This window comes from Pygocentrus nattereri, chromosome 12 (genome assembly GCF_015220715.1).
Source record: "Pygocentrus nattereri isolate fPygNat1 chromosome 12, fPygNat1.pri, whole genome shotgun sequence".
NCBI lineage: Eukaryota > Metazoa > Chordata > Actinopteri > Characiformes > Serrasalmidae > Pygocentrus > Pygocentrus nattereri.
The window spans coordinates 41,525,098-41,540,332 of NC_051222.1; the positions used below are offsets into that span (position 1 = coordinate 41,525,098).

At 46.4% G+C, this 15,235-nt stretch overlaps 2 protein-coding genes across 3 annotated transcripts in view; one reads left to right on the forward strand and one right to left on the reverse strand.

The window, feature by feature from the left end:
* Positions 1-1,123, forward strand: part of LOC108414577 (general transcription factor 3C polypeptide 1) — a 50,812-nt gene extending 49,689 nt beyond the window's left edge. For both annotated transcript variants that reach the window (XM_037543397.1, XM_037543398.1), the window contains 2 exons: positions 440-623; positions 781-1,123. In XM_037543397.1, the coding sequence (XP_037399294.1) occupies positions 440-623; positions 781-1,008 (412 nt within the window). In that variant the 3' untranslated portion in view covers positions 1,009-1,123. The remainder of the gene's footprint in view (positions 1-439; positions 624-780) is intronic.
* Positions 1,124-2,762: 1,639 nt separating this feature from the next.
* The window catches only part of LOC108414575 (SEC14-like protein 5), a 35,663-nt gene continuing 23,190 nt past the window's right edge, over positions 2,763-15,235 (reverse strand). Inside the window, exons 13-15 of the mRNA XM_017687459.2 lie at positions 14,633-14,866; positions 4,033-4,193; positions 2,763-3,234 (exon numbers count right to left, since the gene is read on the reverse strand). Coding sequence (XP_017542948.1) covers positions 3,129-3,234; positions 4,033-4,193; positions 14,633-14,866 — 501 coding nt within the window. The 3' untranslated portion in view covers positions 2,763-3,128. The remainder of the gene's footprint in view (positions 3,235-4,032; positions 4,194-14,632; positions 14,867-15,235) is intronic.

Genomic DNA, 15,235 nt, shown 5'->3' on the forward strand with positions numbered 1-15,235 from the left:
AGACCCAGAGCTGCCGCCGCTGTTTTACATTCCTAACAACTAACCGGAACCTGCTTAGACTACACTGTCAGTGACATATCTAGAACTCCCAGAAGGACTAGAACGACCTCTTTCTCATCACCCATTGTAATTCAGAGCGTGATCATTCAGTTAATAACATAAAATAACACAAACACATCACCTGAAAATGAAAGACGCGTATGTGAGGTGAGGAAATGGGCTGTGTACCATTATCATTAACTCTGTCTCTCTGTCTCTGTCTCTCTCTCTCTCTCACACTCTCTCACACTCTCTCTCTGTCTCTCTCTCTCTGTCTCTCTCTCACACTCTCTCTCTGTCTCTCTCTCTCTCTCTCACACTCTCTCACACTCTCTCTCTGTCTCTCTCTCTCTGTCTCTCTCTCACACTCTCTCTCTGTCTCTCTCTCTCTGTCTCTCAGGGTGTTGAGCTTTGTGGCTCGGCCGTGGCGCATCGTGGACGGCTCTCTGAACCGGCCGGTCTGTAAAGGCATGCTGGAGGCTTTACTGCTACATATCATGACGAATCCAGGCGTTCCTGAGCCTGCGCTGCTGCAGCACTACAGCGGAGTCCTGCAGCCTGTGATCGTCCTCGACCTGCTGCAGGTAAGACCACCTGGCCAGAGCTCTCAGCTCACCTGATAACCCAGGGAACTGGTACTCACCTCAGAACCCAATCAGCCAGTACCTCACCTTACCTGCCAGGTGTTCAGACACTCAGAGGTGCGTCTTCAGGTCGTGTATTTGTGTTCTTGTGTTTCAGGTTCTGATGGAGCTGGGATGCGTGAAAAAGCGCTTTACTCTGAATCGGCCCAAAGCGTCTCTGTTCTCTCGGCCCAGCGTCCCTGAGGTCAGAAGCCAGGGAGAGTTTGGCGTCGTGGAGGACGTGGTGGCCTTTTACGAGCCCACAGTGGACTGCAGCCTGAGACTGGCCCAGATGTTCCCTCACGAAACCAACTGGAACAAATGGGTGCAGCTCTGCGTGCGATAACCGCACCCAAAGATCCTTTTTGTTATTTTTGTAAGTTATTTTTCACTTTCGCCTGTTTGTGTTTGCACAAAACGAATAAAGACTCCTTTAATTTACGCATGTGGAAACCAAAGAATCAGCAGCTCCGTGTTTGTGTCATTATCTTTAATAAATTACTGCACGAAAAGCAAACCGACACAGAAATTCACAGACCAGTCTCTGTTTCCCAACCAGCTAAGAGTTGAGCTGAGATCCAGGACGGTCAGTCACAGCGTCCAGTACATTCTGATTCAGAGCTCTTTAGTGCTTACAGACGAGTCCAGTCAGTCCGGTTAACTCAAACATTCAGTACAGACGTCCACTCTCCTGTACAAAAATAGCGCAAAGGTCATTTCACATTAGGGCATTTCAGAAAGCTCGGACCGACGGGTCCAGAAGACGTGTGCTTGTTCTCTCTGTAGCCCTCAGGTTGTTTAATTAAGCGGAGTTTGATTTCTAACGGTGGTGTGCGACTCTGAGCTTCTGCGTTCTGTTAAACTTCATTTTAGCCCTTTTTTTTCATAATTAACAATTTGCATAAATACATATTCATCACTTGTATGGCTGGAAGATCCACCAAAATACAGTTTAAAAATTCCATGCAGACGTCACTGTAAGAGTCCACCTGTGTGTTTCTACCCTCACTGTCCACTTTATCAGCTCCACTTACTGTATAGCTGGTCTTTGTAGTTCTACAGTTACAGACTGTAGTCCATCTGTTTCTCTGATACTCTGTTACCCTGTTCTTCAGTGGGCAGGACCCCCATGGACCCTCACAGAGCAGGTACTGTTTGGGTGGTGGGTCATTCTCAGCACTGCAGTAACACTGACGTGTGTTAGTGTGTGTTGCGCTGGTCCGAGTGGATCAGACACAGCAGTGCTGCTGGACTGTGAGTAGTCCACCAACCAAAAATATCCAGCCAACAGCGTCCTGTGGGCGGCGTCCTGTGGGCGGCGTCCTGTGACCACTGATGAAGGACTAGAGGATGACCAACACAAACTGTGCAGCAGCAGATGAGCTGTCGTCTCTGGCTTTACATCTACAAGGTGGACCAACGAGGTAGGAGTGTCTAATAGAGTGGACAGTGAGTGGACACAGGGTTTAAAAACTCCAGCAGCACTGCTGTGTCTGATCCACTCGCACCAGCACAGCACACACTAACACACTACCACCACGTCAGTGTTACTGCAGTGCTGAGAATGACCCACCACCCAAACAGTACCTGCTCTGTGAGGGTCCATGGGGGTCCTGACCACTGAAGAACAGGGTAACAGATGGACCACAGGCTGTAACTGTATGAAGTTTGTTATACATCCTCTGTGCTTGGGGTTTAGAGCTGCAGCTGTGAGGTCACTACTACATTTGCTGACTGGCCTCGTTGTGGAAGACACGTGCGCTACCCATGCTGACCCATAGTGCATTAGGAAGCATCAGTGCTGGGGGTTAGTGGTCATTCAGTACGCCGTGCCTGCTGCAGCTCACTGCAGCGCCGTGGACTCGATGTTCTCCTTCACATATTTCAGCAATAAGAATTTCTCAGTGAAGCTGGATCATTTAACAAGCCCATATCCTATGGTCTGTTTTTGGGTGGAGCTGAACTGCTGTAGGCTGGGTGGGTGGAGCTGAACTGCTGTAGGCTGGGTGGGTGGAGCTGAACTGCTGTAGGCTGGGTGAGTGGAGCTGAACTGCTGTAGGCTGGGTGGGTGGAGCTGAACTGCTGTAGGCTGGGTGGGTGGAGCTGAACTGCTGTAGGCTGGGTGAGTGGAGCTGAACTGCTGTAGGCTGGGTGGGTGGAGCTGAACTGCTGTAGGCTGGGTGGGTGGAGCTGAACTGCTGTAGGCTTTGGGGGTGGAGCTGAAGTGAGGGAAGTTTTCTGTGATATGGGCTCCTTACATTATCTAGATTACTGAGAAATCCCGTATTTTTATTCTTTTCATGCTGATTTTCGATTTCAGTGCTGTTTACAGCTGCTGGAGGTATTTGTAAACATGCAGTGCAGAATTCAGAGCTCTCTCTCAGTAAGAGTCGAGTTAAACGTGTGAAATTAGCCCTTCCTTGTGGTCTGTGCACCGGGTTGGTCACTGTGTGATTGTGAGTGTTATTATCTGGAAATGAAGGAGCTGCCGTGTGATTGGCTGGAGGAGGTAGTTCCACCGCTGAGCTGAGAGAACCCACTGTGACACGACTCCAGACTCGTCATTGATCCCCTACACAAACACATTCGTACAGTAACACTGCGTTATGCTGTAATCCGTCTCTTTTTGTTCTAGAAGTTGGTTTGTAGTCTTAAATTTATGCACAGAGGACTAAATGCACTAATTAAACAGATCAAAAACCTTTTATCTTCATTTTTGTCGTTTTTCAGTTTTCCACATCATTTGAAAGTGCCTCGTTCCCTTTACGCTGTGTGTAAATTTCATGGTGAATGGACTTAAATAAACGGCCCAAAATGGCGAGGAAAAAACTCTGGTTCCATTGGCTTCCATTAAAAGTACAGTAGGTTTTTTCCTTCTCCTGTAAAGTTACAACTTTGTTCCAACAACAGCGATAAGTCTGACAGTATGTAGCACAACAAAACTACACAACTCCAGATCAGTAACTTTAATTAATCACTAACATTAATATAAAAGTATCATTGTTCCAAATAATTTGGGGGCTTTTCTATTAGTCCATTTATCATGAAATAGTCACACAATGTAAAGAGCAGCTACGGTTTTCATTTTTTCATGTTTGCAATATGTAGTCGGCTACATTTACCCTGGTATGACCGAAGTGTTAAATTTAAGTAGAAAAGTAAAGAAATAGAGTAAAACGCGATAAACGTATTAGACTGAGTTGTAAAGTTACTACATATGAACATATTTATTGAACAGTAAATGTATGTAGTCTTAAATACGTATGAAATTAAATGTAGGCATGTAAAATAAATGCAATGAACCAAAGGTGAGTATTTGGTTTTAAAGAACTATGAAATGAAATGGAAGCATCATCATAACTTGGCTTACCTGAAGTCATGCGAAGCCAGCAGCTCAGTGTAGTACATGAGCTTGCTGGTGTGGGCGGAGCCTGGGAGTGATGAAATGACATCATCTACCCTCGAGGGGGCGGAGCCATAGGCTTTCCACTGCAGTATGTACAGGCCAGGCCATCGGGTGATGTGGGAACCCTAGAACGCAGTGGAACAGTTACAGAAGGCGTTATTATAGTTTTCACCAAGGTATAAACTAGAGCTGTAATCGGCCTTAAAATGTGGTCCAAACCACTGTAGCTCAACAACCAAGTACGAGCCCCATCGTCACGTTTCAGTCCAAAAACAAACCAGAGTCGTCGTCACGTTTTAGTCCAAAAACCAAACCTGAGCCCCGCCGTCACGTTTTAGTCCAAAAACCAAACCTGAGCCCCGTCGTCACGTTTCAGTCCAAAAACAAACCTGAGCCCCGTTGTCACGTTTTAGTCCAAAAACCAAACCTGAGACCCGTCGTCACGTTTTAGTCCAAAAACCAAACCTGAGCCCCGTCGTCACGTTTTAGTCCAAAAACAAACCTGAGCCCCGTTGTCACGTTTTAGTCCAAAAACCAAACCTGAGCCCCGTCGTCACGTTTTAGTCCAAAAACAAAACTGAGCCCTGTCGTCACGTTTTAGTCCAAAAACAAACCTGAGCCCTGTCGTCACGTTTTAGTCCAAACCCAAACCTGAGCCTGGTCGTCACGTTTTAGTACAAAACCAAACCTGAGCCGTCGTCACGTTTTAGTACAAAACCAAACCTGAGCCCTGTCGTCACGTTTTAGTACAAAACCAAACCTGAGCCCTGTTGTCACGTTTTAGTCCAAAAACAAACCTGAGCCCTGTCTTCACGTTTTAGTCCAAAACCAAACCTGAGCCGTCGTCACGTTTTAGTCCAAAAACAAACCTGAGCCCTGTCTTCACGTTTTAGTCCAAAAACCAAAACTGAGCCCCTTCGTCACGTTTTAGTCCAAAAACAAACCTGAGCCCCGTCGTCACGTTTTAGTCCAAAAACAAAACTGAGCCCTGTCGTCAAGTTTTAGTCCAAAAACAAACCTGAGCCCTGTCGTCACGTTTTAGTCCAAAACCAAACCTGAGCCGTCGTCACGTTTTAGTACAAAACCAAACCTGAGCCCCGTTGTCACGTTTTAGTCCAAAAACAAACCTGAGCCGTCGTCACGGTTTAGTCCAAAAACAAACCTGAGCCCTGTCGTCACGTTTTAGTCCAAAAACAAACCTGAGCCCCGTCTTCTCGTTTTAGTACAAAACCAAACCTGAGACCCGTCGTCACGTTTTAGTCCAAAAACAAACCTGAGCCCCGTCTTCACATTTTAGTACAAAACCAAACCTGAGCCCCGTTGTCACGTTTTAGTACAAAACCAAACCTGAGCCGTCGTCACGTTTTAGTACAAAACAAACCTGAGCCCCGTCGTCACGTTTTAGTACAAAACAAACCTGAGCCCCGTTGTCACGTTTTAGTCCAAAAACAAACCTGAGCCGTCGTCACGGTTTAGTCCAAAAACAAACCTGAGCCCCGTCTTCACGTTTTAGTCCAAAAACAAACCTGAGCCCCGTCTTCACGTTTTAGTACAAAACCAAACCTGAGCCGTCGTCACGTTTTAGTACAAAACCAAACCTGAGCCGTCATGACGTTTTAGTCCAAAAACAAACCTGAGCCCTGTCGTCACGTTTTAGTCCAAAAGCAAACCTGAGCCCTGTCTTCACGTTTTAGTCCAAAAACCAAACCTGAGCCCCTTCGTCACGTTTTAGTCCAAAAACAAACCTGAGCCCTGTCTTCACGTTTTAGTCCAAAAACCAAACCTGAGCCCCATCGTCACGTTTTAGTCCAAAAACAAACCTGAGCCCTGTCTTCACGTTTTAGTCCAAAAACCAAACCTGAGCCGTCGTCACGTTTTAGTCCAAAACCAAACCTGAGCCCTGTCTTCACGTTTTAGTCCAAAAACCAAACCTGAGCCCCTTCGTCACGTTTTAGTCCAAAAACAAGCCTGAGCCCTGTCTTCACGTTTTAGTCCAAAAACAAACCTGAGCCCTGTCGTCAAGTTTTAGTCCAAAAACAAACCTGAGCCCTGTCGTCACGTTTTAGTCCAAAACCAAACCTGAGCCGTCGTCACGTTTTAGTACAAAACCAAACCTGAGCCCCGTTGTCACGTTTTAGTCCAAAAACAAACCTGAGCCGTCGTCACGGTTTAGTCCAAAAACAAACCTGAGCCCTGTCGTCACGTTTTAGTCCAAAAACAAACCTGAGCCCCGTCTTCTCGTTTTAGTACAAAACCAAACCTGAGACCCGTCGTCACGTTTTAGTCCAAAAACAAACCTGAGCCCCGTCTTCACATTTTAGTACAAAACCAAACCTGAGCCCCGTCGTCACGTTTTAGTACAAAACCAAACCTGAGCCATCGTCACGTTTTAGTACAAAACAAACCTGAGCCCCGTCGTCACGTTTTAGTACAAAACAAACCTGAGCCCCGTTGTCACGTTTTAGTCCAAAAACAAACCTGAGCCGTCGTCACGGTTTAGTCCAAAAACAAACCTGAGCCCCGTCTTCACGTTTTAGTCCAAAAACAAACCTGAGCCCCGTCTTCACGTTTTAGTACAAAACCAAACCTGAGCCGTCGTCACGTTTTAGTCCAAAAACAAACCTGAGCCCTGTCGTCACGTTTTAGTCCAAAAGCAAACCTGAGCCCTGTCTTCACGTTTTAGTCCAAAAACCAAACCTGAGCCCCTTCGTCACGTTTTAGTCCAAAAACAAACCTGAGCCCTGTCTTCATGTTTTAGTCCAAAAACCAAACCTGAGCCCCATCGTCACGTTTTAGTCCAAAAACAAACCTGAGCCCTGTCTTCACGTTTTAGTCCAAAAACCAAACCTGAGCCGTCGTCACGTTTTAGTCCAAAACCATACCTGAGCCCTGTCTTCACGTTTTAGTCCAAAAACCAAACCTGAGCCCCTTCGTCACGTTTTAGTCCAAAAACAAACCTGAGCCCTGTCTTCACGTTTTAGTCCAAAAACCAAACCTGAGCCCCATCGTCACGTTTTAGTCCAAAAACAAACCTGAGCCCTGTCTTCACGTTTTAGTCCAAAAACCAAACCTGAGCCGTCGTCACGTTTTAGTCCAAAACCAAACCTGAGCCCCGTCTTCACGTTTTAGTACAAAACCAAACCTGAGCCGTCATGACGTTTTAGTCCAAAAACAAACCTGAGCCCCGTCTTCACGTTTTAGTACAAAACCAAACCTGAGCCGTCGTCACGTTTTAGTACAAAACAAACCTGAGCCCCGTCTTCACGTTTTAGTACAAAACCAAACCTAAGCCGTCATGACGTTTTAGTACAAAACAAACCTGAGCCCCGTTGTCACGTTTTAGTCCAAAAACAAACCTGAGCCGTCGTCACGGTTTAGTCCAAAACCAAACCTGAGCCCTGTCGTCATGTTTTAGTCCAAAACCAAACCTGAGCCGTCGTCACGGTTTAGTCCAAAAACAAACCTGAGCCCCGTCTTCACGTTTTAGTCCAAAAACAAACCTGAGCCCCGTCTTCACGTTTTAGTACAAAACCAAACCTGAGCCGTCGTCACGTTTTAGTACAAAACAAACCTGAGCCCCGTCTTCACGTTTTAGTACAAAACCAAACCTGAGCCCCGTCTTCACGTTTTAGTACAAAACCAAACCTGAGCCGTCGTCACGTTTTAGTACAAAACAAACCTGAGCCCCGTCATGACGTTTTAGTACAAAACAAACCTGAGCCCCGTTGTCACGGTTTAGTCCAAAAACAAACCTGAGCACCGTCTTCACGTTTTAGTCCAAAAACAAACCTGAGCCGTCGTCACGTTTTAGTACAAAACCAAACCTGAGCCGTCATGACGTTTTAGTCCAAAAACAAACCTGAGCCCTGTCGTCACGTTTTAGTCCAAAAACAAACCTGAGCCCTGTCGTCACGTTTTAGTCCAAAAAGCAAACCTGAGCCCCGTCGTCACGTTTTAGTCCAAAAGCAAACCTGAGCCCCTTCGTCACGTTTTAGTCCAAAAACAAACCTGAGCCCTGTCTTCACGTTTTAGTCCAAAAACCAAACCTGAGCCCCATCGTCACGTTTTAGTCCAAAAACAAACCTGAGCCCTGTCTTCACGTTTTAGTCCAAAAACAAACCTGAGCCCTGTCTTCACGTTTTAGTCCAAAAACCAAACCTGAGCCGTCGTCACGTTTTAGTCCAAAACCAAACCTGAGCCCTGTCGTCACGTTTTAGTCCAAAACCAAACCTGAGCCGTCGTCATGTTTTAGTCCAAAAACAAACCTGAGACCCGTCGTCACGTTTTAGTCCAAAAACAAACCTGAGCCCCGTCGTCACGTTTTAGTACAAAACAAACCTGAGCCCCGTCGTCACGTACAAAACCAAACCTGAGCCGTCGTCACGTTTTAGTACAAAACAAACCTGAGCCCTGTCTTCACGTTTTAGTCCAAAAACCAAACCTGAGCCGTCGTCACGTTTTAGTCCAAAACCAAACCTGAGCCCTGTCGTCACGTTTTAGTCCAAAACCAAACCTGAGCCGTCGTCACGTTTTAGTCCAAAAACAAACCTGAGACCCGTCGTCACGTTTTAGTCCAAAAACAAACCTGAGCCCCGTCGTCACGTTTTAGTACAAAACAAACCTGAGCCCCGTTGTCACGTTTTAGTACAAAACAAACCTGAGCCCCGTTGTCACGTTTTAGTCCAAAAACAAACCTGAGCCGTCGTCACGGTTTAGTCCAAAAACAAACCTGAGCCCCGTCTTCACGTTTTAGTCCAAAAACAAACCTGAGCCCCGTCTTCACGTTTTAGTACAAAACCAAACCTGAGCCGTCGTCACGTTTTAGTACAAAACAAACCTGAGCCCCGTCTTCACGTTTTAGTACAAAACCAAACCTGAGCCGTCATGACGTTTTAGTACAAAACAAACCTGAGCCCCGTTGTCATGTTTTAGTCCAAAAACAAACCTGAGCCGTCGTCACGGTTTAGTCCAAAAACAAACCTGAGCCCCGTCTTCACGTTTTAGTCCAAAAACAAACCTGAGCCCCGTCGTCACGTACAAAACCAAACCTGAGCCGTCGTCACGTTTTAGTACAAAACAAACCTGAGCCGTCATGACGTTTTAGTCCAAAAACAAACCTGAGCCCTGTCTTCACGTCTTAGTCCAAAAACCAAACCTGAGCCCAGTCGTCACGTTTTAGTACAAAACCAAACCTGAGCCGTCGTCACGTTTTAGTACAAAACCAAACCTGAGCCGTCATGACGTTTTAGTCCAAAAACAAACCTGAGCCCTGTCGCCACGTTTTAGTCCAAAAACAAACCTGAGCCCTGTCGTCACGTTTTAGTCCAAAAACAAACCTGAGCCCTGTCTTCACGTCTTAGTCCAAAAACCAAACCTGAGCCCAGTCGTCACGTTTTAGTACAAAACCAAACCTGAGCCGTCGTCATGTTTTAGTACAAAACCAAACCTGAGCCCCGTCGTCACGTTTTAGTACAAAAACAAACCTGAGACCCGTCGTCACATTTTAGTCCAAAACAAACCTGAGCCCTGTCGTCACGTTTTAGTACAAAACAAACCTGAGACCCGTCGTCACGTTTTAGTACAAAACAAACCTGAGACCCGTCGTCACGTTTTAGTACAAAACAAACCTGAGACCCGTCGTCACGTTTTAGTCCAAAACAAACCTGAGCCCCGTCGTCACGTTTTAGTCCAAAAACAAACCTGAGCCGTTGTCACGTTTTAGTACAAAACAATCCTGAGACCCGTCGTCACGTTTTAGTACAAAACACACCTGAGCCCCGTCGTCACGTTTTAGTCCAAAAACAAACCTGAGCCGTCGTCACGTTTTAGTACAAAACAAACCTGAGAGCCGTCGTCACGTTTTAGTACAAAACAAACCTGAGCCCTGTCTTCACGTTTTAGTACAAAACAAATCTGAGACCCGTCGTCACGTTTTAGTACAAAACAAACCTGAGCCCTGTCGTCACGTTTTAGTCCAAAAAGCAAACCTGAGCCCCGTCGTCACGTTTTAGTCCAAAAGCAAACCTGAGCCCTGTCTTCACGTTTTAGTCCAAAAACCAAACCTGAGCCCCTTCGTCACGTTTTAGTCCAAAAACAAACCTGAGCCCTGTCTTCACGTTTTAGTCCAAAAACCAAACCTGAGCCCCATCGTCACGTTTTAGTCCAAAAACAAACCTGAGCCCTGTCTTCACGTTTTAGTACAAAAACCAAACCTGAGCCGTCGTCACGTTTTAGTCCAAAACCAAACCTGAGCCCTGTCGTCACGTTTTAGTCCAAAACCAAACCTGAGCCGTCGTCATGTTTTAGTCCAAAAACAAACCTGAGACCCGTCGTCACGTTTTAGTCCAAAAACAAACCTGAGCCCCGTCGTCACGTTTTAGTACAAAACAAACCTGAGCCCCGTCGTCACGTACAAAACCAAACCTGAGCCGTCGTCACGTTTTAGTACAAAACAAACCTGAGCCCTGTCTTCATGTTTTAGTCCAAAAACCAAACCTGAGCCGTCGTCACGTTTTAGTCCAAAACCAAACCTGAGCCCTGTCGTCACGTTTTAGTCCAAAACCAAACCTGAGCCGTCGTCATGTTTTAGTCCAAAAACAAACCTGAGACCCGTCGTCACGTTTTAGTCCAAAAACAAACCTGAGCCCCGTCGTCACGTTTTAGTACAAAACAAACCTGAGCCCCGTCGTCACGTTTTAGTACAAAACAAACCTGAGCCCCATTGTCACGTTTTAGTCCAAAAACAAACCTGAGCCGTCGTCACGGTTTAGTCCAAAAACAAACCTGAGCCCCGTCTTCACGTTTTAGTCCAAAAACAAACCTGAGCCCCGTCTTCACGTTTTAGTACAAAACCAAACCTGAGCCGTCGTCACGTTTTAGTACAAAACAAACCTGAGCCCCGTCTTCACGTTTTAGTACAAAACCAAACCTGAGCCGTCATGACGTTTTAGTACAAAACAAACCTGAGCCCCGTTGTCACGTTTTAGTCCAAAAACAAACCTGAGCCGTCGTCACGGTTTAGTCCAAAAACAAACCTGAGCCCCGTCTTCACGTTTTAGTCCAAAAACAAACCTGAGCCCCGTCTTCACGTTTTAGTACAAAACCAAACCTGAGCCGTCATGACGTTTTAGTCCAAAAACAAACCTGAGCCCTGTCGTCACGTTTTAGTCCAAAAACAAACCTGAGCCCTGTCGTCACGTTTTAGTCCAAAAAGCAAACCTGAGCCCCGTCGTCACGTTTTAGTCCAAAAGCAAACCTGAGCCCTGTCTTCACGTTTTAGTCCAAAAACCAAACCTGAGCCCCTTCGTCACGTTTTAGTCCAAAAACAAACCTGAGCCCTGTCTTCACGTTTTAGTCCAAAAACCAAACCTGAGCCCCATCGTCACGTTTTAGTCCAAAAACAAACCTGAGCCCTGTCTTCACGTTTTAGTCCAAAAACCAAACCTGAGCCGTCGTCACGTTTTAGTCCAAAACCAAACCTGAGCCCTGTCGGCACGTTTTAGTCCAAAACCAAACCTGAGCCGTCGTCATGTTTTAGTCCAAAAACAAACCTGAGACCCGTTGTCACGTTTTAGTCCAAAAACAAACCTGAGCCCCGTCGTCACGTTTTAGTACAAAACAAACCTGAGCCCCGTCGTCACGTACAAAACCAAACCTGAGCCGTCGTCACGTTTTAGTACAAAACAAACCTGAGCCATCATGACGTTTTAGTCCAAAAACAAACCTGAGCCCTGTCGCCACGTTTTAGTCCAAAAACAAACCTGAGCCCTGTCGTCACGTTTTAGTCCAAAAACAAACCTGAGCCCTGTCTTCACGTCTTAGTCCAAAAACCAAACCTGAGCCCAGTCGTCACGTTTTAGTACAAAACCAAACCTGAGCCGTCGTCACGTTTTAGTACAAAACCAAACCTGAGCCGTCATGACGTTTTAGTCCAAAAACAAACCTGAGCCCTGTCGCCACGTTTTAGTCCAAAAACAAACCTGAGCCCTGTCGTCACGTTTTAGTCCAAAAACAAACCTGAGCCCTGTCTTCACGTCTTAGTCCAAAAACCAAACCTGAGCCCAGTCGTCACGTTTTAGTACAAAACCAAACCTGAGCCGTCGTCATGTTTTAGTACAAAACCAAACCTGAGCCCCGTCGTCACGTTTTAGTACAAAAACAAACCTGAGACCCGTCGTCACATTTTAGTCCAAAACAAACCTGAGCCCTGTCGCCACGTTTTAGTACAAAACAAACCTGAGACCCGTCGTCACGTTTTAGTACAAAACAAACCTGAGACCCGTCGTCACGTTTTAGTACAAAACAAACCTGAGACCCGTCGTCACGTTTTAGTCCAAAACAAACCTGAGCCCCGTCGTCACGTTTTAGTCCAAAAACAAACCTGAGCCGTTGTCACGTTTTAGTACAAAACAATCCTGAGACCCGTCATCACGTTTTAGTACAAAACACACCTGAGCCCCGTCGTCACGTTTTAGTCCAAAAACAAACCTGAGCCGTCGTCACGTTTTAGTACAAAACAAACCTGAGAGCCGTCGTCATGTTTTAGTACAAAACAAACCTGAGCCCTGTCTTCACGTTTTAGTACAAAACAAATCTGAGACCCGTCATCACGTTTTAGTACAAAACAAACCTGAGCCCTGTCGTCACGGTTTAGTCCAAAAACAAACCTGAGCCGTCGTCACGTTTTAGTACAAAACAAACCTGAGACCCGTTGTCACGTTTTAGTACAAAACAAACCTGAGCCCTGTCGTCACATTTTAGTACAAAACAAACCTGAGCCCCGTCTTCACGTTTTAGTACAAAACAAACCTGAGTCCCGTCGTCATGTTTTGAGTCTGAATCTGAACCAAATCCGTCTCAAGTCCAGACCTAAACCGAGCTCCATCGTCACTTTTTGAGCACTACACCAAGTCTGGACCTAAACCAAGCTCTATCGTCATGTTTCTAGTCTGAATCTACATGTGTACCTGTATTGTCTCTCTCTGCAGGTAAGTGTGTGTACCTGTATTGTCTCTCTCTCTGCAGGTCAGTGTGTGTACCTGTATTGTCTCTCTCTCTGCAGGTCAGTGTGTGTACCTGTATTGTCTCTCTCTGCAGGTCAGTGTGTGTACCTGTATACTCTCTCTCTCTCTGCAGGTCAGTGTGTGTACCTGTATTGTCTCTCTCTGCAGGTCAGTGTGTGTACCTGTATACTCTCTCTCTCTCTGCAGGTCAGTGTGTGTACCTGTATTGTCTCTCTCTCTGCAGGTCAGTGTGTGTACCTGTATTGTCTCTCTCTCTGCAGGTCAGTGTGTGTACCTGTATTGTCTCTCTCTCTGCAGGTCAGTGTGTGTACCTGTATTGTCTCTCTCTGCAGGTCAGTGTGTGTACCTGTATACTCTCTCTCTCTCTGCAGGTCAGTGTGTGTACCTGTATTGGCTCTCTCTGCAGGTCAGTGTGCGTACCTTTGTTGTCTCTCTCTGCAGGTCAGTGTGCGTACCTGTATTGTCTCTCTCTGCAGGTCAGTGTGTGTACCTGTATTGTCTCTCTCTGCAGGTCAGTGTGTGTACCTGTATTGTCTCTCTCTGCAGATCAGTGTGTGTACCTGTATTGTCTCTCTCTGCAGGTCAGTGTGTGTACCTGTATTGTCTCTCTCTGCAGGTCAGTGTGTGTACCTGTATTGTCTCTCTCTGCAGGTCAGTGTGTGTACCTGTATTGTCTCTCTCTGCAGGTCAGTGTGTGTACCTGTATTGTCTCTCTCTGCAGGTCAGTGTGTGTACCTGTATTGGCTCTCTCTGCAGGTCAGTGTGTGTACCTGTATTGTCTCTCTCTCTGCAGGTCAGTGTGTGTACCTGTATTGGCTCTCTCTGCAGGTCAGTGTGCGTACCTGTATTGTCTCTCTCTGCAGGTCAGTGTGTGTACCTGTATTGGCTCTCTCTGCAGGTCATTGTGCGTACCTTTATTGTCTCTCTCTGCAGGTCAGTGTGCGTACCTGTATTGTCTCTCTCTGCAGGTCAGTGTGTGTACCTGTATTGGCTCTCTCTGCAGGTCAGTGTGCGTACCTGTATTGTCTCTCTCTGCAGGTCAGTGTGTGTACCTGTATTGTCTCTCTCTGCAGGTCAGTGTGTGTACCTGTATTGTCTCTCTCTGAAGGTCAGTGTGTGTACCTGTATTGTCTCTCTCTCTGCAGGTCAGTGTGTGTACCTGTATTGTCTCTCTCTCTCTGCAGGTCAGTGTGTGTACCTGTATTGTCTCTCTCTGCAGGTCAGTGTGTGTACCTGTAGTGTGTCTCCGTCTCTTTTCAGGTGAGTGTGTGTACCTGTATACTCTCTCCCTCTCTGAAGGTCAGTGTGTGTACCTGTATTGTCTCTCTCTCTCTGCAGGTCAGTGTGTGTACCTGTATTGTCTCTCTCTCTGCAGGTCAGTGTGTGTACCTGTAGTGTCTCTCTCTCTGCAGGTCAGTGTGTGTACCTGTAGTGTCTCTCTCTCTGCAGGTCAGTGTGTGTACCTGTATTGTCTCTCTCTCTGCAGGTCAGTGTGTGTACCTGTAGTGTCTCTCCGTCTCTTTTCAGGTGAGTGTGTGTACCTGTATACTCTCTCCCTCTCTGAAGGTAAGAGGTGACTCCACCATGCTGTAGTCCACTCCCAAAGTCCAGCTCCTGTCTATTAGCTGCACGTTATTCAGCTCAGGCAGTGCTGTGGACGTGTCTTTCCTCAGAGGGGTCCTTTTGGAGTGGAAGATGTTGAACACAATGTCGCCTCTCAGGATGTCAAAGTCCCATGTGATCACCGATGATTCTTCCACCACCTCGATCATCACCTGCAAGATGTTCACAGGTGAGTCAGTCAACAGTTTGAGCACCCAGCAACAACTTGAACAGAGCCCCAATTCATGAAAGACAGAGAAGTCTGGACTTAAGTTCTGGACTTAAAACCAGTTTCTGATCTGAAATTCGTAATTACAGGTAGACACCAGATCAGGTACATCAACAGTTCGGGTATTTACCAGTGACTACATACACTATATTTCCAAAAGTATTTGGCCGTTTGGCTTCACATGCCTATGAACCTAAGTAACATCCCATTCTTAATCCATAGGGTTTAATATGATGTCGGCCCACCCTTTGCAGCTATAACAGCTTCAACTCTTCTGGGAAGACCCCATAGAACACCTTTGGGATGAATTAGA